This window comes from Pleurodeles waltl, chromosome 4_1 (genome assembly GCF_031143425.1).
Source record: "Pleurodeles waltl isolate 20211129_DDA chromosome 4_1, aPleWal1.hap1.20221129, whole genome shotgun sequence".
Taxonomy (NCBI): domain Eukaryota; kingdom Metazoa; phylum Chordata; class Amphibia; order Caudata; family Salamandridae; genus Pleurodeles; species Pleurodeles waltl.
Genome location: NC_090442.1, coordinates 61,529,720 through 61,553,486, shown reverse-complemented (window position 1 = coordinate 61,553,486; position 23,767 = coordinate 61,529,720). Strand labels below are relative to the sequence as shown.

The window sequence follows — 23,767 nt, the reverse complement described above, 5'->3', positions numbered from 1 at the left end:
GATGTTTTGTGGAAATAGAATTTTGATGGTTCACTGGCAGGTAAAAGAACAAGTTCCTTACTTTTGGTAATGCTCTGCTAGTGCATATTTTTTCCCCTTCTGAATTTTTGGTGCCAGAAAGAATCCAGAACCTTACTGGCACATGCTCCGACAGCTGGCACCACTGGACTGCACTGCGACATCGCACAGCCTCCAAAGTGACAGCATGGAGTCATGCAAAGGAACAACCCATGCACGCACACATCAATTTTTTATCACCTCTTTTGCACTCTCTGTAATAGATTGCAAACAGTGTGTCAAACCTAGCTTGGGACATTTTTAGAATCCTAAAAGTCTACTTCAAAGAATGGAGGGAAGGAGAGTGGTGAGGAATCTGCAGTTAGACAGATCCACCAGAAAGAGTGCTACTGAAAGAAAGAAATGAAAATGTCACTTACCCAGTGTACATCTGTTCGTGGCATCAGTCGCAGTAGATTCGCATGTTCTGCAATAGCTCGCCATCTGGTGTTGGGCCGGAGTGTTACAAGTTGTTTTTCTTCGAAGAAGTCTTTCGAGTCACGGGACCGAGTGACTCCTCCTTTTGTCTCCATTGCGCATGGGCGTCGACTCCATCCTCGATTGTTTTTCCCCGCAGAGGGTGAGGTAGGAGTTGAATTGTAGTAATAGTGCCCATGCAATGGAGTGACTAAGTATGCACCTATTTAAGGTTGAGATGATACATATATAAATAATTGAAGGTAACTTCCAAACTGCTACAGGCTCCCGGGGAGGCGGGTGGGCACATGCGAATCTACTGCGACTGATGCCACGAACAGATGTACACTGGGTAAGTGACATTTTCAGTTCGATGGCATCTGTCGCTGTAGATACGCATGTTCTGCAATAGACTAGTAAGCAGTTATTTCCCCAAAAGCGGTGGATCAGCCTGTAGGAGTGGAAGTAGTCTGAAATAATGTCCTTAATACAGCTTGACCTACTGTGGCTTGTTGTGCGGATAACACGTCTACACAGTAGTGCTTGGTGAATGTGTGAGGCGTAGACCATGTGGCTGCCTTACATATTTCTTGCATTGGGATGTTTCCTAGAAAGGCCATGGTAGCACCTTTCTTTCTGGTTGAGTGTGCCCTTGGTGTAATGGGCAGCTGTCGTTTAGCTTTAAGGTAGCAGATTTGGATGCATTTAACTATCCATCTGGCTATACCTTGTTTTGAAATTGGGTTTCCTGCATGAGGTTTTTGAAATGCAATAAAGAGTTGTTTAGTCTTTCTGATGTTCTTTGTTCTGTCAATGTAATACATTAATGCTCTTTTGACATCTAATGTATGTAGTGCCCTTTCAGCTACGGTATCTGGCTGTGGAAAGAACACCGGAAGTTCCACTGTTTGATTTAGATGGAACGGTGAAATAACCTTTGGCAAAAATTTAGGATTGGTCCTTAGGACGACTTTATTTTTGTGTAGTTGTATAAAAGGTTCCTGTATAGTAAACGCCTGAATCTCGCTTACTCTTCTCAGGGAAGTAATGGCGATGAGAAATGCCACCTTCCAGGTTAGGAACTGTATGTCGCAGGAGTGCATGGGTTCAAAAGGTGGACCCATAAGTCTAGTTAGGACAACATTTAGGTTCCATGAAGGAACAGGTAGTGTTCTTGGTGGTATAATTCTCCTAAGGCCCTCCATGAATGCTTTAATGACTGGTATTTTATATAGGGAAGTTGAATAGGTAGTCTGCAGGTATGCAGATATTGCTGCAAGGTGAATTTTAATGGAAGAGAAAGCTAGGTTAGATTTTTGTAAGTGAAGCAAGTAACCCACTACATGTTCTGGAGTTGTGTGTAATGGTTGTATTTGATTAATATGGCAGTAGCAAACAAACCTCTTCCATTTACTTGCATAGCAGTGCCTGGTGGATGGCCTTCTTGCTTGTTTTATGACTTCCATACATTCTTGGGTAAGTTGTAAGTGCCCGAATTCTAGGATTTCAGGAGCCAGATTGCTAGATTCAGCGATGCTGGATCTGGGTGTCTGATCTTTTGGTTGTGCTGTGTCAACAGATCTGGCCTGTTGGGCAATTTGATGCAGGGTACCACTGATAGGTCTAGCAGCGTTGTGTACCAGGGTTGCCTTGCCCAAGTTGGTGCTATCAATATGAGTTTGAGTTTGCTTTGACTGAGTTTGTTTACCAGGTAAGGAAGGAGAGGGAGAGGAGGAAAAGCGTAAGCAAATATCCCTGACCAGTTCATCCATAGGGCATTGCCTTGGGATTGTTTGTGTGGGTATCTGGATGCGAAGTTTTGGCATTTTGCGTTCTCCCTTGTCGCAAACAAGTCTATCTGAGGTGTTCCCCAGAGTTTGAAATAAGTGTTCAGTATTTGGGGGTGAATTTCCCATTCGTGGACCTGTTGGTGATCTCGAGAGAGATTGTCTGCGAGTTGATTTTGTATCCCTGGTATAAACTGTGCAATTAGGCGAATTTGGTTGTGAATTGCCCAATGCCAAATTTTTTGTGCTAACCTGCTTAACTGCGTGGAGTGCGTCCCTCCCTGCTTGTTTAGATAATACATTGTTGTCATGTTGTCTGTTTTGACGAGAATGTATTTGTGAACTATTATTGGTTGGAAAGCTTTTAGTGCTTGAAAAACTGCAAGAAGTTCTAGGTGATTGATATGCAGTTTTGTTTGATGTACGTTCCATTGTCCTTGTATGCTGTGTTGATCGAGGTGTGCTCCCCACCCTGTCATAGAAGCATCTGTTGTTATTACGTATTGTGGCACTGGGTCTTGAAAAGGCCGCCCCTTGTTTAAATTTATGTTGTTCCACCACAGAAGCGAGAGGTAAGTTTGGCGGTCTATTAACACCAGATCTAGAAGGTGACCCTGTGCTTGAGACCACTGTGATGCTAGGCATTGTTGTAAGGGCCTCATGTGCAGTCTTGCGTTTGGGACAATGGCTATGCATGATGACATCATGCCTAGGAGTTGTAATACCATCTTTGCTTGTATCTTTTGTGTTGGATACATGCGTTGTATGATGGTGTTGAAATTTTGAATTCTTTGTGGACTTGGAGTGGCTACTCCTTTTGATGTGTCTATTATGGCTCCCAGGTATTGTTGTACCTTGCGTGGCCGAATCTTGGATTTTGTGAAATTGACGGTGAACCCTAGTTTGAAGAGGGTTTGTATGATATGATTTGTGTGATTTGAGCACTCTATTAACGAATGGGCCTTGATTAGCCAGTCGTCTAGATATGGGAACACATGTATTTGCTGCCTTCTGATGTGTGCAGCGACTACCGCTAGACATTTGGTAAAGACTCTTGGTGCGGTTGTTAATCCGAAAGGCAGTACCTTGAATTGGTAATGTATTCCTTTGAATACAAACCTTAGGTATTTCCTGTGCGATGGGTGAATTGGTATATGGAAATAAGCATCCTTGAGGTCTAACGTTGCCATGTAGTCGTGCAGCTTTAGCAATGGCAATACTTCTTGTAGTGTGACCATGTGGAAGTGGTCTGATTTGATGAAAGTGTTGACTACTCTGAGGTCTAGGATTGGTCTCAGTGTTTCGTCCTTCTTTGGTATCAGAAAGTACAGTGAGTAAACTCCTGTGTTTATTTGTGTGTTTGGCACTAATTCTATTGCATTCTTTTGCAATAGTGCCTGCACTTCTATCTCTAGGAGATTGGAATGGTGTGTTGTTAAATTTTGTGCTTTTGGTGGTATGTTTGGAGGGAACTGTAGAAATTCTATGCAGTAACCATGTTGGATAATTGCTAGAACCCAAGTGTCTGTAGTGATTTTCTCCCATGCTGTGTAATAATGACCTATTCGTCCCCCCACTGGTGTTGTGTGGAGGGGGTGAGTGACATGTGAGTCACTGTTTAGTAGGAGGGGTTTTGGGGCTTTGGAATCTTCCTCTATTTCTAGGGAATTGCCCTCCTCTATATTGTCCCCGAAAACCTCCTCTATACTGTCCTTGGTAACTGGACGGTGTGGCTTGTGAGGTGCTGGCTTGTGTGCTTTGACCCCGAAACCCCCCTCGAAAGGGCGTTTTACGGAATGAGCTGTAAGTCCCTCTGCTCTGCGGGGAGTAGAGTGCGCCCATGGCTTTGGCAGTGTCCGTATCTTTTTTGAGTTTCTCAATCGCTGTGTCCACTTCTGGACCGAACAGTTCTTTTTCATTAAAAGGCATATTGAGAACTGCTTGTTGAATCTCTGGTTTAAATCCAGACGTTCGGAGCCATGCATGCCTTCTGATAGTTACAGATGTATTAATTGTCCGTGCAGCTGTATCTGCAGCGTCCATGGAGGAGCGGATCTGGTTGTTGGAGATGGCCTGTCCCTCCTCAACCACTTGTTTTGCCCTATTTTGGAAGTCTTTGGGCAGATGTTCAATGAGATGTTGCATCTCGTCCCAGTGGGCTCTGTCATAGCGCGCAAGTAGTGCCTGGGAGTTCGCGATGCGCCACTGGTTTGCAGCTTGTGCTGCGACTCTTTTACCAGCTGCATCAAACTTGCGGCTTTCTTTATCTGGGGGTGGTGCATCTCCAGATGTGTGAGAGTTGGCCCTTTTCCTAGCTGCTCCTACAACAACAGAGTCTGGTGGCAGCTGTGTTGTGATGAAAGCCGGGTCTGTAGGAGGCGGCTTATACTTTTTTTCCACCCTTGGTGTGATTGCCCTACTTTTGACCGGGTCCTTAAATATGTCTTTTGCGTGCCGGAGCATACCAGGGAGCATAGGCAGGCTTTGGTAGGAGCTGTGGGTGGAGGAGAGTGTGTTGAACAGGAAATCATCCTCGACCTGTTCTGAGTGGAGGCTTACGTTGTGAAATTGTGCTGCTCTAGCCACCACCTGAGAGTACGCGGTGCTGTCTTCTGGTGGAGATGGTTTTGTAGGGTATGCCTCTGGGCTGTTATCTGACACTGGGGCGTCGTATAGGTCCCATGCGTCCTGGTCTTGGTCGCCCTGGCTCATGGTGGTGTGAGCTGGGGAGTGTGATGGCGTTTGTGCTGGTGAAACGTTAATCACGGGCGGAGGAGAGGGTGGTGGTGTAACTCTTTTCACCACTTTTGGTTGTGGTGCTTGTTCCGTCTGGAACTCCAACCTTCTCTTTCTCCTAATGGGGGGAAGGGTGCTTATTTTTCCTGTCCCCTGCTGAATGAAGATACGCTTTTGCGTATGGTCCGCATCAGTTGCTTGCAGCTCTTCCTCAAACCTATGCTTCTGCATTTGGGAGGTTAGCGAGTGCTCTTCTGTATAAGAGCCTGAAGCTGGGTCGCTTGCAGTTTGTTTCGGCGTCGAAACTGTGTCTGCGTGTTTTTTCGGCTCCGAGGTGACTTTTTTCCTTTTCGGGGCCGAAACCTCTCGGCGTCGATCTGTTTCGGTGCCGCTGTCTCGGCGTCGAGCCGTGTCCACACCGGCATCTCGGTGTCGAGGCTTGTCTCCAGCACTTTCTCGGTCCCGAGAAGGCTGCGTGCCGGTGTCTCGACCGGAGTCGGACGATCTCGGCACTGTTTGGGCCTTTTTCGGTGCCGACGGTCGGTCACCGATTTTATGGGTTGAGCCATGGCCTGGTGGCAGTGGCGTCCCCTGGGCCTTGTAAATGTTTCTTTGTGTGGTTTTCGACGTCTTACTCACGGTTTGTGTATCGTCGAATCCTTCGGAGTCTGAGTCTTGGATCGAGAAGGTACCTTCCTCTTCCTGTTCCTCGAACTCCCGTCGGGCTGTCGGTGCGGACGCCATTTGAAGTCTTCTGGCTCGACGGTCTCGGAGTGTTTTTCGGGACCGGAACGCACGACAGGCCTCGCAGGTGTCTTCGCTGTGCTCAGGTGACAGGCACAGGTTGCAGACCAAGTGTTGGTCTGTGTAGGGGTATTTATTGTGGCATTTGGGGCAGAAACGGAACGGGGTCCGTTCCATCGGCGTTCTTCAGCACGCGGTCGGGCCGACCAGGCCCCGACGGAGGATCGAAAAATTACCCCGAAGGGCACCGGAGCTCTTCGATCTTCGATGCGGTGTTGAATGTAAGTATGCCGATCCCGAACGCAACAATACCGACGAAAATCTTCCGAAATTAACTATTTTTTCTGTTCCGAAACTCGGAGCGACAGGAACACGTCCGAACCCGATGGCGGAAAAAAAACAATCGAGGATGGAGTCGACGCCCATGCGCAATGGAGACAAAAGGAGGAGTCACTCGGTCCCGTGACTCGAAAGACTTCTTCGAAGAAAAACAACTTGTAACACTCCGGCCCAACACCAGATGGCGAGCTATTGCAGAACATGCGTATCTACAGCGACAGATGCCATCGAACCTTATTTTTCTAAAGGATACTTCTAAGCATAAAGTCCGCACCAACTGAATAGATACCAAAGCAGTGCCTCCCAAAAGGTCCCAGTTATATTATGTAGGAAGCTGGCCTGGTGTGTGGTGAGCATCTATCACTTCATACCAGGTCCAGGTACCCACTATTAGATAGGTGTAGATAATGTCTATTAAGCCAGGGCTCTCTAGAGGTAGCTGTGGATGAGCAGCCAAGACTTATCTAGGAGACATGCAAAGCTTATGCAATACCACTGTAGTCACACAGCACTTATACACATGGAAGAACCACACACACAACAAAAATAAAGGTACTTTATTATGGTAACTCAATTACTAAAATAGTGTATAGGCAATTCCCCACTAGTAAGTAAGTAAACACTATTATACACACATTAGAAGTCAAGGATTGGCATAGAAAGCAGTAGAAAACAGTGAAATAACAGAAAATTATGGAGACCCTAGGGGGAGACCAAACTATATACTAAGTAAGTGGAATGTGAAAGTCAGTCCCCCAGCTAAGGAAGTGGAATCTGTAGAAGGGAGCTGGAGGCACTAGGAACCCCAAAGGGTAAGGACCTGGAGAGAAGAGAGAAGTTGAAAATGTCACTTACCCAGTGTACATCTGTTCGTGGCATCAGTCGCTGAAGATTCACATGTTGTGCATAGCCCGCCATCTGGTGTTGGGTCGGAGTGTTACAAGTTGTTTTTCTTCGAAGAAGTCTTTCGAGTCACGGGACCGAGGGACTCCTCCTCTTTGTCTCCATTGCGCATGGGCGTCGACTCCATCTTCAATTGTTTTCCCCGCAGAGGGTGAGGTAGGAGTTGTTTGTTAGTAATAGTGCCCATGCAATGGAGTGAATGAGTATGTACCTATTTAAGATTTAATATATTTACAAATGTACAAAGTTGAAGCTAACTTCCAAACGGCTACAGGCTCCAGGGGAGGTGGGAGGGCACATGTGAATCTTCAGCGACTGATGCCACGAACAGATGTACACTGGGTAAGTGACATTTTCAGTTCGATGGCATCTGTCGCTGTAGATACACATGTTGTGCATAGACTAGTAAGCAGTTATCTCCCCAAAAGCGGTGGCTCAGCCTGTAGGAGTGGAAGTAGTCTGAAATAAGGTTCTTAGTACGGCTTGACCTACTGTGGCTTGTTGTGCGGATAGCACGTCTACACAGTAGTGCTTGGTAAATGTGTGAGGCGTAGACCATGTGGCTGCCTTACATATTTCGTGCATTGGAATATTCCCTAGGAAGGCCATGGTAGCGCCTTTCTTTCTGGTTGAGTGTGCCCTTGGTGTAATGGGCAGTTGTCTTTTTGCTTTAAGGTAGCAGATTTGGATGCACTTAACTATCCATCTGGCTATACCCTGTTTCGATATTGGGTTTCCTGCGTGAGGTTTTTGAAATGCAATAAACAGTTGTTTAGTTTTTCTGATGTTTTTAGTTCTGTCGATGTAGTACATTAGTGCTCTTTTGACGTCTAATGTATGTAGTGCCCTTTCAGCTATGGAATCTGGCTGTGGGAAGAACACTGGTAGCTCTACCGTTTGATTTAGGTGGAACGGTGAAATAACCTTTGGCAAAAATGTAGGATTGGTCCTTAGGACTACTTTATTTTTGTGTAGTTGGATAAAAGGTTCTTGTATTGTAAACGCCTGAATTTCACTTACTCTTCTTAGAGATGTGATGGGGATGAGAAATGCAACTTTCCAGGTTAGGAATTGTATTTCGCAAGAATGCATAGGTTCAAAGGGTGGACCCATGAGTCTTGTTAAGACGATGTTGAGGTTCCATGAAGGAACAGGTGGTGTCCTTGGTGGTATAATTCTTTTGAGGCCTTCCATAAACGCTTTAATGACAGGTATCCTAAATAGTGAAGTTGAATGGGTAATCTGCAGGTATGCAGATATTGCTGCGAGGTGTATTTTAATGGAAGAGAAGGCCAGGTTCGATTTTTGTAAGTGTAGTAAGTAACCCACTACATCCTTTGGAGATGCGTGTAATGGTTGAATTTGATTATGATGGCAGTAGCAAACAAACCTTTTCCATTTGCTTGCATAGCAGTGTCTAGTGGATGGTCTTCTAGCTTGCTTTATGACTTCCATACATTCTTGTGTGAGGTTTAAGTGTCCGAATTCTAGGATTTCAGGAGCCAGATTGCTAGATTCAGCGATGCTGTGTTTGGATGCCTGATCTGTTGTTTGTGTTGTGTTAACAGATCTGGCCTGTTGGGCAACTTGACATGGGGTACTACTGATAGGTCTAGCAGTGTTGTGTACCATGGTTGCCTTGCCCATGTTGGTGCTATCAGTATGAGTTTGAGTTTGTTTTGACTCAATTTGTTTACTAGATATGGAAGGAGAGGGAGAGGGGGGAAAAGCGTCCGCAAATATCCCTGACCAGTTCATCCATAGGGCATTGCCTTGAGACTGCCTGTGTGGGTATCTGGATGCGAAGTTTTGGCATTTTGCGTTCTCCTTTGTTGCAAATAAGTCTATTTGAGGTGTTCCCCAACGTTTGAAGTAGGTGTTTAGAATTTGGGGGTGAATTTCCCATTCGTGGACCTGTTGGTGATCTCGAGAGAGATTGTCTGCAAGTTGATTCTGGATCCCTGGAATAAACTGTGCTATTAGGCGAATGTGGTTGTGAATTGCCCATTGCCATATTTTTTGTGCCAGAAGGCACAGCTGTGTCGAGTGTGTCCCCCCCTGTTTGTTTAGATAATACATTGTTGTCATGTTGTCCGTTTTGACAAGAATGTATTTGTGAGTTATGATTGGTTGAAATGCTTTTAATGCTTGGAAAACTGCTAGTAGTTCGAGGTGATTTATATGCAGCTTTCTTTGATGTACATCCCATTGTCCTTGTATGCTGTGTTGATTGAGGTGTGCTCCCCACCCTGTCATGGAAGCATCTGTTGTTATCACGTATTGTGGCACTGGGTCTTGGAAAGGCCGCCCTTTGTTTAAATTTATATTGTTCCACCATAGAAGCGAGAGGTATGTTAGGCGGTCTATTTACACCAGATCTAGAAGGCGACCCTGTGCTTGTGACCATTGTGATGCTAGGCACTGTTGTAAGGGCCTCATGTGTAGTCTTGCGTTCGGGACAATGGCTATGCATGAGGACATCATGCCTAGGAGTTGTAATATCATCTTCGCCTGTATTCTTTGTGTTGGATACATGCGTTGTATAATCTTTTGGAAATTTTGAACCCTTTGTGGACTTGGAGTGGCTATTCCCCTCGTTGTGTCTATTGTCGCTCCTAGGTATTGTTGTACTTTGCACGGCAGAATGTGTGATTTCGCATAGTTGATGGTGAAACCGAGTTTGTAGAGGGTTTGTATGACCTGATCTGTGTGGTGTGAGCACCTTGTCAGTGAGTCGGTCTTGATTAGCCAGTCGTCTAGATACGGGAATACGTGTATTTGCTGCCTTCTGATATGTGCAGCCACTACTGCTAGGCATTTTGTGAAGACTCTTGGTGCAGTTGTTAAACCGAACGGCAATACTTTGAATTGGTAATGTATTCCTTTGAATACGAACCTTAGGTATTTTCTGTGCGACGGATGTATTGGTATGTGGAAATACGCGTCTTTGAGATCTAAGGTTGTCATGTAATCTTGTTGCTTTAGCAATGGTAACACTTCCTGTAGCGTGACCATGTGAAAGTGTTCTGATTTGATGTATGTGTTTAGTGTTCTGAGGTCTAGGATTGGTCTCAGTGTTTTGTCCTTCTTTGGTATTAGAAAGTACAGTGAGTAAACCCCTGTATTTGTTTGTGTATCTGGTACCAGTTCTATTGCGTTCTTTTGCAGTAATGCTTGAACTTCTATTTCTAGGAGGTCCGAATGTTGTTTTGATATATTCTGTGTTTTTGGTGGTATGTTTGGAGGGATTTGTAGAAATTCTATGCAATAACCATGTTGGATAATTGCTAAGACCCAAGTGTCTGTTGTTATTTTCTCCCACGCTTGGTAATACTGACTTATTCTTCCCCCCACTGGTGTTGTGTGGAGGGGATGAGTGACGTGTGAGTCACTGTTTGGTTGTAGGTGTTTTGGGGCTTTGAAATTTCCCCCTGCTTCTAGGGAATTGTCCTCCTCTGTATTGGCCCCGAAAGCCTCCCCTTTGGTACTGTCCCTGGTAGGTGGACGGTGTTGAATGTGAGGTACTGGCTTGTGTGGCTTGACCCCGAAACCCCCCTCTAAAGGTTGTCTTGCGGAAGGTGTTGAAAGTGCCTCTGCTCTGCGGGGAGTAGAGCGCGCCCATGGCTTTTGCAGTGTCAGTGTCCTTTTTTAGCTTCTCAATTGCCGTGTCCACTTCAGGTCCGAACAATTGTTGCTCATTGAATGGCATATTGAGCACCGCCTGCTGTATCTCTGGTTTAAAACCAGATGTTCGTAGCCACGCGTGCCTTCGTATGGTTACTGCCGTGTTAATTGTTCTTGCCGCTGTGTCCGCTGCGTCCATAGAGGAGCGTATCTGGTTATTGGAGATGTTTTGGCCCTCCTCAACCACTTGTTTCGCCCTCTTTTGTAGTTCTGTGGGTAGATGCTCAATGAGGTGTTGCATCTCGTCCCAGTGGGTTCTGTCATATCGCGCTAGGAGCGCTTGAGAGTTAGCGATGCGCCACTGGTTTGCAGCCTGTACTGCGACCCTTTTACCGGCTGCATCGAACTTGCGGCTCTCCTTATCCGGGGGTGGTGCATCGCCCGATGTGTGAGAGTTTGCTCTCTTGCGAGCTGCCCCTACCACAACCGAATCTGGTGGCAGTTGTGAGGTGATGAAAGCTGGGTCTGTGGGAGGTGCTTTATATTTCTTTTCCACCCTCGGTGTTAATGCCCTACTCTTGACAGGCTCTTTGAATATGTCCTTTGCGTGCCTTAGCATTCCTGGGAGCATAGGCAGGCTTTGGTAGGTGCTGTGTGGAAGAGAGGGTGTTGAAGAGGAAGTCATCCTCGACAGGCTCCGAGTGTAGAGACACGTTATGGAACTCTGCTGCTCTAGCAACCACTTGTGAATATGCTGTGCTGTCTTCTGGTGGTGAGGGCTTTGTAGGATACGCCTCTGGACTGTTGTCTGACACTGGGGCGTCGTATAAGTCCCAAGCATCTTGGTCCTGGTCACCTTGGCTTAAGGTGGTGTGAGCCGGTGAATGTGACGGAGTCTGTGCCGGTGAAATGTGAGCTACAGGTGGAGGAGAGGGTGGCGGAGTTACCTTCTTCACCAGTTTTGTTTGTGGTGCTTGTTCTTGTTGGAATTCAAGTCTCCTCTTCCTCCTAATAGGGGGAAGGGTGCTTATTTTCCCTGTTCCACTCTGTATAAAAATCCGTTTTTGAGTGTGGTCCACCTCGGTGGATTGTAATTCCTCCTCGAATCTATGCTTTCGCATTTGAGAGGACAGTGATTGTTCCTCTGAATAGGAACCGGTAGTTGGCTCGGTTGCGGGTCGTTTTGGCACCGAAACTATGTCCACGCTCTTTTTCGGCTCCGAGGCGACTTTTCTCCTTTTCGGAGTCGAACCCTCTCGGCGTCGATCCTCCTCGGTGCCGCTGTCTCTGCGTCGAGCAGCTTCGGCTCTGCTATCTCGGCGTCGATCTTTGTCGGCAGCACTATCTCGGTCCCGAGATGGCTGGGTGCCTGTGTCTCGACCCGAGTCGGACGATCTCGGCACTATTTCGGCCTTCTTTGGTGCCGATGGTTGGTCACCGATTTTATGGGTTGAGCCATGGCCTGATGGCAGTGGCGTCCCCTGGGCCTTGTCAGTTTTCTTATGTGCTATCTTCGACGTCTTACTCACTGTTTCATGGTCGTCGAATTCGTCCGAGTCCGATTCATGGATCGAGAAGGCTTCTACTTCTTCTTGTTCCTCGAATTCTCGGTGTCCTGTCGGCGTGGACGCCATTTGCAGTCTTCTGGCTCGTCGGTCACAGAGCGTTTTTCGGGACCGGAACGCACGACAGGCCTCACAAGTTTCTTCCCTGTGCTCGTGCGACAGGCACAGGTTACAGACCGAATGTTGGTCTGTATATGGGTATTTGTTGTGGCATTTAGGACAGAATCGGAACGGGGTCCGTTCCATCAGCGTCGATGTCACACGCGGTCGGGCCGACCAGGCCCCGACGGGGGATCGAAAACTACCCCAAAGGGCAACGGAGATGTTATCGTTTCGATTCGATGTTGATGCTATCTAACCCGATCCCGAATGCAACAATACCGACGTAATTTTCCGATTTTGACCTAACTTTCCGTTCCGAAACCCGGAGCGAAAGGAACACGTCCGAACCCGATGGCGGAAAGAAAACAATCGAAGATGGAGTCGACGCCCATGCGCAATGGAGACAAAGAGGAGGAGTCCCTCGGTCCCGTGACTCGAAAGACTTCTTCGAAGAAAAACAACTTGTAACACTCCGACCCAACACCAGATGGCGGGCTATGCACAACATGTGTATCTACAGCGACAGATACCATCGAACACTTAGTTTTTCCCCAAACCCACAGAAAAGCTTTGGAAAAGGATGTGCAAGACCCAAGCAAGACTGGAAGAAACCAAAGGTGGATTCTGACAGAAGGGGACCAAGTCCAGTTCGATCTGGAGTGTCCAGTTGGGGCAGGAGCCAGTACCCACCCTTCTGGAGATCCAGGACCAGGTCGACAGTGAAGACAAGGAGTCAGCTATGCAGCACAGGAGCAGGAGAAGAGTTCCAGAAGTGATGCAGACGATGTCCCACGTCAGAAGAAGAGTTGCAGTCACTCCGTGGTGTGGAAAAACCACCAACAAGTCTTGGCAAAGGCAAGATTCGCTGATGAAGAGTTGCAGAGCTGCTAGGGACCAGGAAGGTCCAGGGGTGCTTAACACAAGGAGGGGAGTCCCAGGTGACCGTCAGCAGTAAGGACAGTCGGAATATGAGGATGCAGCCCCCACAGGCAACTCACAGGTAGCAAGCACAGGAGTCGCAGTGAGGCCCGGTCACACACCTGGAGAGAAGTCCTGCGTCGCTGGAGCAATAGGCAGGAGACTATGCTTTGCAGGGAAGAGTGCTGGAGGCTGGGGCTACACAGAGTCTGAAGATCCCTTGGAAGAATAGCCAACAAGCCTTGGTAGCTGCAAGAGCCGTGGTGCACAGGGGTACTGTCCTGCAAGGAGAGGCAAGGGATAACCGTCCCCAAGTTGGACAGCTGGTAGAGAGGACCGAGGGGACCACTCCAGATCACCAACTGTGTTGCAGGATTCACGCAGTTTTGCAGGAGAGAAGATCCACGCAGCCAAACGTGGTTGCAGTTGGTGCCTGCGGATGCAGGGGAGAGACTCCTTCACTTCAAGGGAGATACCTTCTTGCTTCTTGTGCAGGCTGAAAACTCATAGCCCATCAGAGGATGCACAGTAGGGGAAATGTTGCAGCTGCTGGAATGAGCCGGAAAAACAATGTTGCAAAGCGTAGTAGTCACTGGAGTTGCAGATTGTGGGTTCCTGGAGGGTCCAGTTACAGTCCCAGTGGCCAGAAGATGAAGTAAACGATGCAGAGGAGTCCTGCTGGAATTTTGCACATCGAATCTGAGACTGAACCGGGAGGGAGACCCTAAAGAGCCCAGGAAGGGGGACTGGTCACCTAGCAGGGTGACCACCTATCAGGAGGGGGCTGTGATATCACCTGCCTAACCTGGCCACTCAGATGCTCCCAGAGGCCTCTGCCCACCTTGGATTTAAGATGGCAGAATCAAGTGGCCACCTGGAGGAGCTCTGGGCACCACCCCTGGGGTGGTGATGGACAAGGGAGTGGTCACTCTCCTTTCCATTGTCCATTTTCGTGCCAGAGCAGGGACCGGGAGTCCTTGGACTGGTGTAAAGTGGTTTATGCAAGGAGGGCACCAAATGTGCCCTTTAAAGCATACCGGTGGCTTGGAGAGGCTACCCCTCCTAAGCCATGTGACACCGTTTTCCGAAGGTAGAGGGTGTTGCCTCCTTCTTCCAAAGGAAATCCTTTGCTCTGCCTTCCTCTGCCTGAGCAGGCCAAGCAGCAGGAGGGCAGAAACCTGTGTGAGGGGTGGCAGCAGCGCGGGCTGCCAGGGAAACCCCAGAAGACTGGTAGGAGCAATGCTGGGGGTCCTCTAAGGAGCCCCCAGAGAGCATGGAATCATACAACCAATACTGGCAACAGTATAGGGGTATGATTTCAACATGTTTGATACCAAACATGACTTGGTTTGAAGTTACCATTATGTACAGAGGCGTTACACTATAATACTCAACATACTATACTTCCAGTGCATTCAGGTGAATGTTAAACAAATGCTCTTTCACACCACTCCTATGAACTTCCGCACAGTGCAATGTTGTTAATAGGAAAACTCCCATTTACAGTAATGCTGAAATACTCGCAGTATTCTCTGCGTCACGCTTGCTCAGGTTCCTTCTTTTCCTAATCCCTTCCAGTGTGACTCTATGACTAAAAGCGCAGGACAGTGCCAAAAGCCGGTTATGCGGATGCAGCACAATGCATCAGAGCGGTCCGGCTCGGCGTTGGGCTGCTCCATGCAGACTGATGCAACGGGACTGACGCAAGAGCGCCGTGGGGTCGAAGAGCTCTGTCCATCAGGCATTGTCTGCACGACGAGGCAGAGAACAGCCTTTGTGTCCTGGAACCGTGTGCCTGTTCCGAGGAACTGATGCAATGTCTGCACAGATTGCATGACCCAAAGGCCCTTAATCTAGGCCACTATCCACTCTAGAAACAACACCCAGTGCGACAACTCTGAAAACCAAAGTAAACAAGCAATGATGAAAAACACGAGCCGGCACGTCATGACATTAATAATGTCATCACGTATGACGTGCGGTCGCGATCTTAAAATGGGATAAATATACATTAAAAATCGCAATGGTAACGATTTTCGAGGAAGTGGATGTAGTGCGATGGCCAACAGAAATATTCACGAATGTTCACTTAGTTAATCCACCAGTGGGAGGGAACTCAGCACACAAAGGAGGGACACTTTACAAAATGCACCAATAAAAATAAAGCATTTAAGACAAGCACCCCAAAGAATGAATAGCAAGAGTGGGCGTGGTTAAAAGCCCACAGAGATTACAACAGGGCTCTAGAGTGCTACGCGCTCGACCCTAAAAATAGTAGAAGAGCTGATGCAAAAACAACAGCAATCATAATTAAAGCACACATGGCAACTAAAATGGCAGAAGAGCTAATGCAAGCTTAACACGTTAAAACTATCCATATGTATGGGTTTATAATACTGGAACAAACATCAACTGAACTAATGCAACATATATCAAGGCTTACAAACGCTGAGAGCACAAAACATCAACACAAAACCACTAGCTCAATAATAACTACTGGTCCACTGATGTGAAAAGGGAACTCCAAAAGAAAGACACCAGGAATCACTGGTCCATGAGAGAATAATACCTGCAGAAAATCTGTACACAACAACCAGCAAGGTGCAAGAGCCGGAAAGACCAGCAAAAGAACACCTACAATCAGTGATGATTAATAGCACAACTTACTAAAACACACACCATCACAAGACAATACAATACATGGGCCAATCATGGCTTGCAGGTGAATAAGCAGATTTCTTGCATTGACACAATGAAAGACCTACCCCCTCCTTGCCCCAACCATCTCCCACCACCGTAAAGGAGGTAAAGACTCTCTTACTCTGTCAGTGTTGCCAGGATTTGGCCCACAGCTGTTTGAGGGACTGGCGGTGCCAACCCCGAATGCACTGACCAGATCCAGCGCTGGTGATAGAAGTACCGGGACAGCGAGGCAAGTGTTGAGGATGCTGTGCGGTTAGCAGCCATGGTCAGAGGTCCGGACACAGTAGGGTGCTGTCCAAAGCTTTCCAAATTCAGGATGAAAGGTGTCCGGTAGTCCAAAGGCAGCTTCTCATATCTACCAAAAACATACATTAAGAATCATGTCTCAAGCACATGGAAAATGTAACAGTCATTCCTGGACCCAGGTATAAATTAGGAACACCGGCAAGTTAATACTTCCAAACAATATTTCCTGTACTGAGAATAAGCAATCTATTGGAAACAAGAGTCTCTGGACATCTCCAACTTAAATAATGAAAGGGTGCACCAGATTGTGCACTAGCACACAGGGCATCTGTGTGTGAGAAGAAGGTAATCCTGCATCTATAGAAGTGTACAATGTCCTCCTCCTTAAAGTAAATATCACTCAACAGTGCAAAGAACGTTAATAATACGTGTGTATCCTAGTCCCAGGTGACTTGATGGGCCTATGCATGGGAAGGTTTGTCTTAGTCCTTGAGTATCTTAATGTCAACTCTGTCCTTGGTTTACAAAGACAGGATCGTTTTGCTGAGAAGAGAGAAGAAAAGTGCATGTACCTGTCGTCCAGATTGGGCATCCGAGGGATCTTCACTGAAGCCACTGGCCCTTAAAAATTACCCGCTGCATGCAAGGATTCTGGAAAACCTATCGCTATAACTTTTACAGAATGGAAATAACAATGCAGAATGTCTTTATCCAAGAGTTCATGAAGTCATATAAAATGGACGTCTATCAGAGGTGTCATTGTTTTCCTGAATACCGGTAATATTGCTTTTGATTTTCTGTTTAGAACTGAATTGCAGAATCTGATATGCAAACCCCTTTAACTCGCTGTGTACATGAAGATGAAAATGGTGCTTGATAGGCTCACATCAATAATATAGAAAATGTATTAGAACATTGGAATGCTGGAGGCTCCATTGAAAACAATGGAGTGCTGCGGGCTTTTACAGGCTGGTAAAAGCCCGCAGCGCCAACGTTCCAATGTTCTTTGTTCACAGCAACAGCTGTGAACAAAGCCTCACGGAGCCCGAGGGGATTTAAATCCCCTCGGGCTCCGTGAACATTTTTTTTTTTTAATAGAACATTCTGCCCTGTGTGGCAGAATGTTCTAATAGCCTTAGAACCCGCCGTAGCGGGCTCTACCGGCTATTAAAGGCCCGCTCCCCACGTTAAATGCCCGAGCCGAAGGCGAGGACCAGGAAAGGCTCTACTTCTCACAGTGCACGGAGCTGACAGCTGCCTCACAGAGTCAGTTCTTTTTTATGGCAGAAAGAAAACCATGCATGTATAAGGGCATTTATGGGTTTAATTTAGATAGTAACTTTGCAGAAGAACGAGTTGATCTTGGTAGATACTCCATATAAGTACAGATTCCTCACCTTGGAATATTCCCCTGGTGTCAGACTGGATGCGGAAACCTTTCTACAGCAGTGTTCCCAGGTGCTCCAAACCGGCCCCATGTCACTCCACTCTGGTTCCGTACTACACTACAAGTGATGGAGCGAAACCACATATTTGCTACACCCCTGAGCACTGATGTCAGTTTTTGTCTTTTTCATTTCATGCCTTCAAACAAAAAGGGTTAACAATAGTTTGTACTAATGTACTTATTAGTAACTTAGGACGTTTTTAGATGTTAAAAAAAAAAAAAGAAAAAGAAAAAAAAAGAAAAGGAAAAGACCACTCAACTGACCAGGAGGTGGAAGAGCAGTGAGGAATCTGCCAGAGAGAGATTTACTGAAGGCAAGTAACAGGTTCTTTCAGCAGATGCTTCTAATTGAAAATTCCTCACCTTAGACTAGATACCAGAGGGGATCGTTCGGAGTTGGAGGATCTGTGGAGTGGACTCAGACCAAAAAGTCAGCCTGGCAGATGTCAAGGACAGGCACTCCAAGAGTCAGTGCAGTGGTAGCAGATCCTGATGCACAGGACTATACATCTCAACAGAGTCCCCTTCTGCACGGCCTTCATTTTTTCACCCCTGAAAACCCCACAAAATGCTACGGTTCACACTGTGGTCTTTGGTACACTCAAATCCCTTCCGGGGCTCAGCAGATAGAACATCTCCTATTCTTTCAATGGGTGAGTTGGGGCAAAGTACGCTGGCAGAGCGATAGACTGCCCAACGTGGGAGGAAATCACAAATATTGTCAAGAATCCCAATCTAGTCCTCAGCACCAACTTGTATGGGGGGGAAGGGTGATATTGTCTGGATGCACTGAAAGTGCATGAAGCTTACTCCCACGATGAGCCGACACAGCGGCAATAAGGAAGATGTTCTTTAAAGTCAGGAGACGCAGCGAGCAGCTATGCATTGTCTTGAAAGGCATACACGAGAAACATCAAGACTAAGTCAGGGTTCCACTAGAGCATCACAGGTGGCTTGGGAGAGGAAATGTATATGAAACCTTTAATTAATCTTGTCACACAGGTGAGTTAAACAAGGATGGTTGGTCTCTTAAATGTAGAAATGCAGAAAGGGCTGATAAATAACCTTTATTAGTATCCACTACAAGGCCTTGGTGGGCCAAAGTGAAAACAAACAAAAGGGCATCTGACAGGTTTGCTTATAAGAGATCAGTTTTAAGAGAACCACACCAGGCAACAAATTTGTCCAAGTGCCCGACATCAATGGATTTTGTGGAAGTGCGCTAGATGGCAAGCTTCCTACTTCATGAGGCAAGTATAATGCAGTTAGTTACTGCCACTCAATCTCCACACCTGTAAGTGTAGACTGCACATATTGGGGGAAGGACCCTGCCTGTTGCTGTGACAATTGGTGTTCTCGAAGTTGCTGATTCATTGGCAGGCGGATGCTCATGCCTGCAAGTTCCAGATACCACACTCTCCTGACCCAATTTGGAGGTACTAGCATAACTTTGGGCAAGTCATTCTTTAGAACTTGGAGCAGGAGAGTCAGGGACTGGAAGATGTACACGAGTATCATTCAAGCCAGAACACACCTCATAATGAATGTTCTTGTAGAGAATCCAACGTGCAAAACTTTTGAGATTGCACATTGTCTGCGGTGACAAAACATTCTAGCCAGGGTTCTCCACACTGTTGAAGATGCCCTGCACGAGCTTGGGGTGGAGCGGTCACTTACTGATACAGATTCCTGAATCAGACTCAATTTTGAAATCTGGGAAGTGTTAGCCTGACTTATTCCCCTTTGTCAGATTTAAATGAGATATTTACATGTTTTCATGAGACGAAGGCACATTCAGATTGAACAACAACATTTCCTTGTTAGGTTAGCAGCAGAACAGAAGACAGGAGTCTGGCCAAAGATGCCCTAAATATCTACATCTCAGGATCGTCTGGTGCTCATATGAGAAATAACAATAATATATGCACAGAGGTGACACAGGTAAAGAATACTGGTTTTGGCTGGATTTTTCCACTGTGTTTCTACCTCGGTTGTCATTCAAAATCATTTAGATGGTGCAGTGGTCAGTTTATTATATAAAAACCGAGATTTGACCATTCAGTTGACAGAGGTCTTCACACCCAAGCTGTCCTGCCTGGACCAAGAAACTGAGTTTGGCTGAACTCTGCTAACAGAAGACTCCCTCCTCCATGTCCTGCCACTGAAGGTCTGATAACACAGAGGCACTCTGAGCGCAGGTATGCAGTGTGACAATTAGAACACTTCTCCTGCAGGCAACGTTATTTTATTTTTCATGATTTCAGAGTGTACAAGAGTGTGTGAAGGAATTAGGAAATCTAGTTCTGAGAACTATTATAGAAATGTTTGCCCTGTTCACTCTTGTAGTAACCTTGCTAACAGCAATCTACTTCATATGTCTTGCGGTCACAGTACGTATACAGTTGGGTAAGTTACGCAAAAAGTCATAACTCTACAAGGTGTGCATTCCTACCCACTGGTGACATGAGTGGATCAGATTCAACGCACCAGCGATGAATATGGAAGACAAGTTATTGCAGTCCGCAAGACACTACTCAATGTGTACCTTACAGAGAAGTATTACTTTTGTGTTATTAACAATTTCATAAAGGGATGAGCAGCAAAGTGGAAACAGCAACAAATCTTATTTCATTATTCACAGTATCACAACACACACTGTACTAAGAATGGACACTTAAGTTAAAAGTATTTATTACTATAGGAATAATCTGTTTATCAGTACATCTAAAACAACTACACAGAATATTATTGAAACAGCAACAAGGTATGTTATAAATAATAAAATGAACATCTCTAGCATTATTCAAAATGTCAGTTAAAATGTCATATAGAACCTAATACCATAACATCTACTTAACTTGCAGTGGAGAGCTTCTTAGGGAGAAGCGACGCACTGCATACCTTGGCGACGGCAAAGGTTGTCTTTATCAGCGGAGGCGTGAAGATGGTGTTCCCCGTGAAGGGTAAACATTCACTGCAGTGGCAGTCGGTCGGTCTTCCTCCAGACTTTGCTATATCATAATGTGGGCGAAGGAACTCTCATGACACCAGGTCAAGTGAGAGTCCTTATATACTAAATCTTATCAGAAATTGGAATTTCTGACACAAGTTTTGGAATGTCGGACATAGATTATGTGCTTCACGGAACGTATCCCAGACGTTTCCTTATGAACATATATGTCAATGTCTTGTTATTTAACCTTGACATAGTAAGGAGTAGATATATGACCCAACCGAATGTTGCGTTAGATTTTGTATCTAACCCACTAATTGAAAAAAAAAACTTGACGCTATCACAGTTCCTAGAAAGATAAGGTCTGGCAACATCTGCGTTTGAAGGCAGATATGAAAATGATTCTGCATAAATGAGGGAATATGTTGAGTTCAATTGTCGAAGTTAAGGAAGATAGCAGCATCAATGAACTAAGATGGAGTCGGGTGTACATAAGATGAAGTCAGACTAAGGATTTTACGTCAGTACCATGTCATAGAATACTATAATAAATGTTTTTCAACATAAATTGTGTCATTATTAATACAGATGTTCGAGTGTAACATTCTAGGTATGCAAAGCGAGGTTCCGGAGTCCTGGGAGAGGGACTGTTGTTTACCAGAAAGCATTTCTCCCACCGTGCAATGGGGCAGAGAGCCGGTCTGCAGTAAACGAGATCAACTTTCCTCATACATAGCACATTGAACTAAACCCTTGTGCTATAGGGTTAGGAGATCTAAACCTGTACATACAGGGTATACCCCTAAGATAAATAGTAGATATAGGGGCTGTGTAATACGCAGCCACGATATCTGTCAGGATTGTGATGGAGTAACCCCTCCGTCAAACTCTAAATCGGGCCCATTATCTGCCTGGGACTGCCTGCTCAGCTCGTAATCTCCAGCATTCATAAACCCTGCCAGTTACTTCCAACTAACCCCAGAAACGTACATCCTCATAGCACAATACAAGACCCCCATTCTATCCTACATGTTGCAGTGAGACACGGTGGTGGACCTGGGTGGCAGGAAGACCCCCAGATTCGGATGAATGGCTCGCAATTTCAACAGAATTGAGGTTGAGGCAGGCTTCGGATGGAGACCAGTGTGCCCCGATTTCCATTCCTCCATGTAACCTCCCCAGCCCAGCAGGAATGCATCCTCCCCAGAGTGGGGAGGAGAGAGGGGTCTGACACAGAACTAAATTCCCGTTGAATCACCACCACTGCAGATCGTGAGCTGTTTCCTCCTGACATCTGTCAGGTTTCTTCTCTGCCTGGCCCACTGGGACTTCAGATTCCTTTGTAGAGCTTGCAAGTGCCACTTAGAGCAGTGTTCATGGAGGATGAAGGAGGATAAGGGGCCAATAAGTATCTGAACTGTTCTCACCATGATCCAGGACCGAGCCTGAAAAAATGTCCTGGACTTGTTTGAGTAGAGGCAACTCCCAGAAGTGCACTGCATAAGGGTAGTAAGCCTCTGCAACGGTGTCAGATGTAACTTCGACTTGTTAACAGTGGACCCCAATGATGCTATGACGTTCGCAATTGTCTGGAGGTGGTGTGCGACTGACTGGCGAACCAGCCTTCAACAATTTTCAAGGTAGGGAAAGACTGATATCCGTGACCTCAAAAGGAGGGCGGCAACCGCCTGAGTGGCGCTCGTGAAGCCATAAAGGAGCCAGAAAACAGAAATTGCTCCTGGCCTACTCTGAAATGCAAATAACACTTGTGGGACTGCAAGACAGGTATGTGAAAATGCATATCCTGAAAGTCCAAGGACACCCCATCTGGTCACCTGGGTCCTGGGCAGACGGGATCTGGGCCAGAGTGTGTATTTTAAGAGCTTTGGCAAGGTTTGTCGAGCCAACTGTAGGCCAAAACACACTGCATATTATCAGTATTTGCCTCCCACTAGAAATCTCAGAAATGTCCTGTGATGCTATGATACAGCAGTGAGTACGGAGGTGTCCTGAAGGTCTATGGTGTATAGCCAATAGCTCTTCTCTATGTATGGGTAGATTTGATGAAAAGCCAGCATCCTTAATCTCTCTGCTTTGATATAATGTCAGTCAATAGTGCTTCGTTTTGCTTTTATTTTTAGGACCAGAAAATACCTGGTGTCAACTCCCTTGTTCTGCTGATCTAATGGAATGGTTTCAACCACTTGATAGTTGATGTTGGTTTGTGAGGGAGGAACAGGTGGCAAACAAATTCAATATCCTTGTTGTATGATGTTCTGAACTGATTTGCCCAAGGTTTTTAGTTTCCACTCTTCTAGATAAGGTGTCACTCTTTCATCTACAGACTCGGTAAATGTCATTATCAGTTTCCAGATGAGTTCCTCCCTCTGGAATTTTTGGATTAGAGGGGAGTGATTGTCTGTATTTGATAAAGCTTAAGATACTGGTGCTTTTGTGACTGGCCCTGGTGTTGCCGAGGCTGATATGACCTCCTCATTGATTGAACCCTCTGATTAAAATATTGTTTTAATAAGCTAAATAACTTATTTTGTGCTTCCAGACCAACTGCTTTTACAGTTTGACTACTTCTTCATACTAAGCATCTCTTCTTCAGTATGTTGTCAGAAGAGGGCCAAACCTGAAAAAGGCAAGTTCACAATTTTCAGTTGCACATCAGGTTGTAAGGATGGTAGCCAAGACGTTTTTCAAGGAAATCCTATTACAGTAGCTGTTTGCATCCAGCTTATCCAAGCGTACTGCTGAGCTACTTACCAGGTTGGAGACCAGACATCCTTACTTAAGCATATTCATAAAATCATGTTAACAATGTATTGATAAGTCTGTGACAAAATATTTCATGTCGCCCCACACCCCTTTCTTCTCAAGGCCCTGGCACACATTTCCCATCCTGTTGGATCCAACCTCTTGCTTTCTCTCAGAGGTGGAACACCTGACTATGGTGTAGATGCATGCTTACAGCTGACTGCAGTGACTATTACTGAATTCTGCCTAGAATCGGCCGCCTTGACTGCTGCAGGGGTCATACATTTCTCTTCTGCGATATCCTGGACACAATAGGCTCGGGCGTTGCCCTTGGTTACAGGGTATCAGTTTGACTGACAGTGCTGTTTAGGGTGTTTCCAAAGGGATATTCAGTTTTGCCCTTTCTCTGGCAAGTACCTCCCGGGATGTTAAAATAATGTCCATGGGAGAGATGGAACATGGG

General features: G+C 46.1%; 1 protein-coding gene across 1 annotated transcript in view; it reads right to left on the bottom strand.

Moving 5' to 3' along the window:
• Nucleotides 1-23,767, bottom strand: part of SZT2 (SZT2 subunit of KICSTOR complex) — a 606,663-nt gene that overhangs the window by 461,607 nt on the left and 121,289 nt on the right. The window contains exon 16 of the mRNA XM_069227802.1: nt 16,014-16,250. Within this exon, the coding sequence (XP_069083903.1) occupies nt 16,014-16,250 (237 nt within the window). The remainder of the gene's footprint in view (nt 1-16,013; nt 16,251-23,767) is intronic.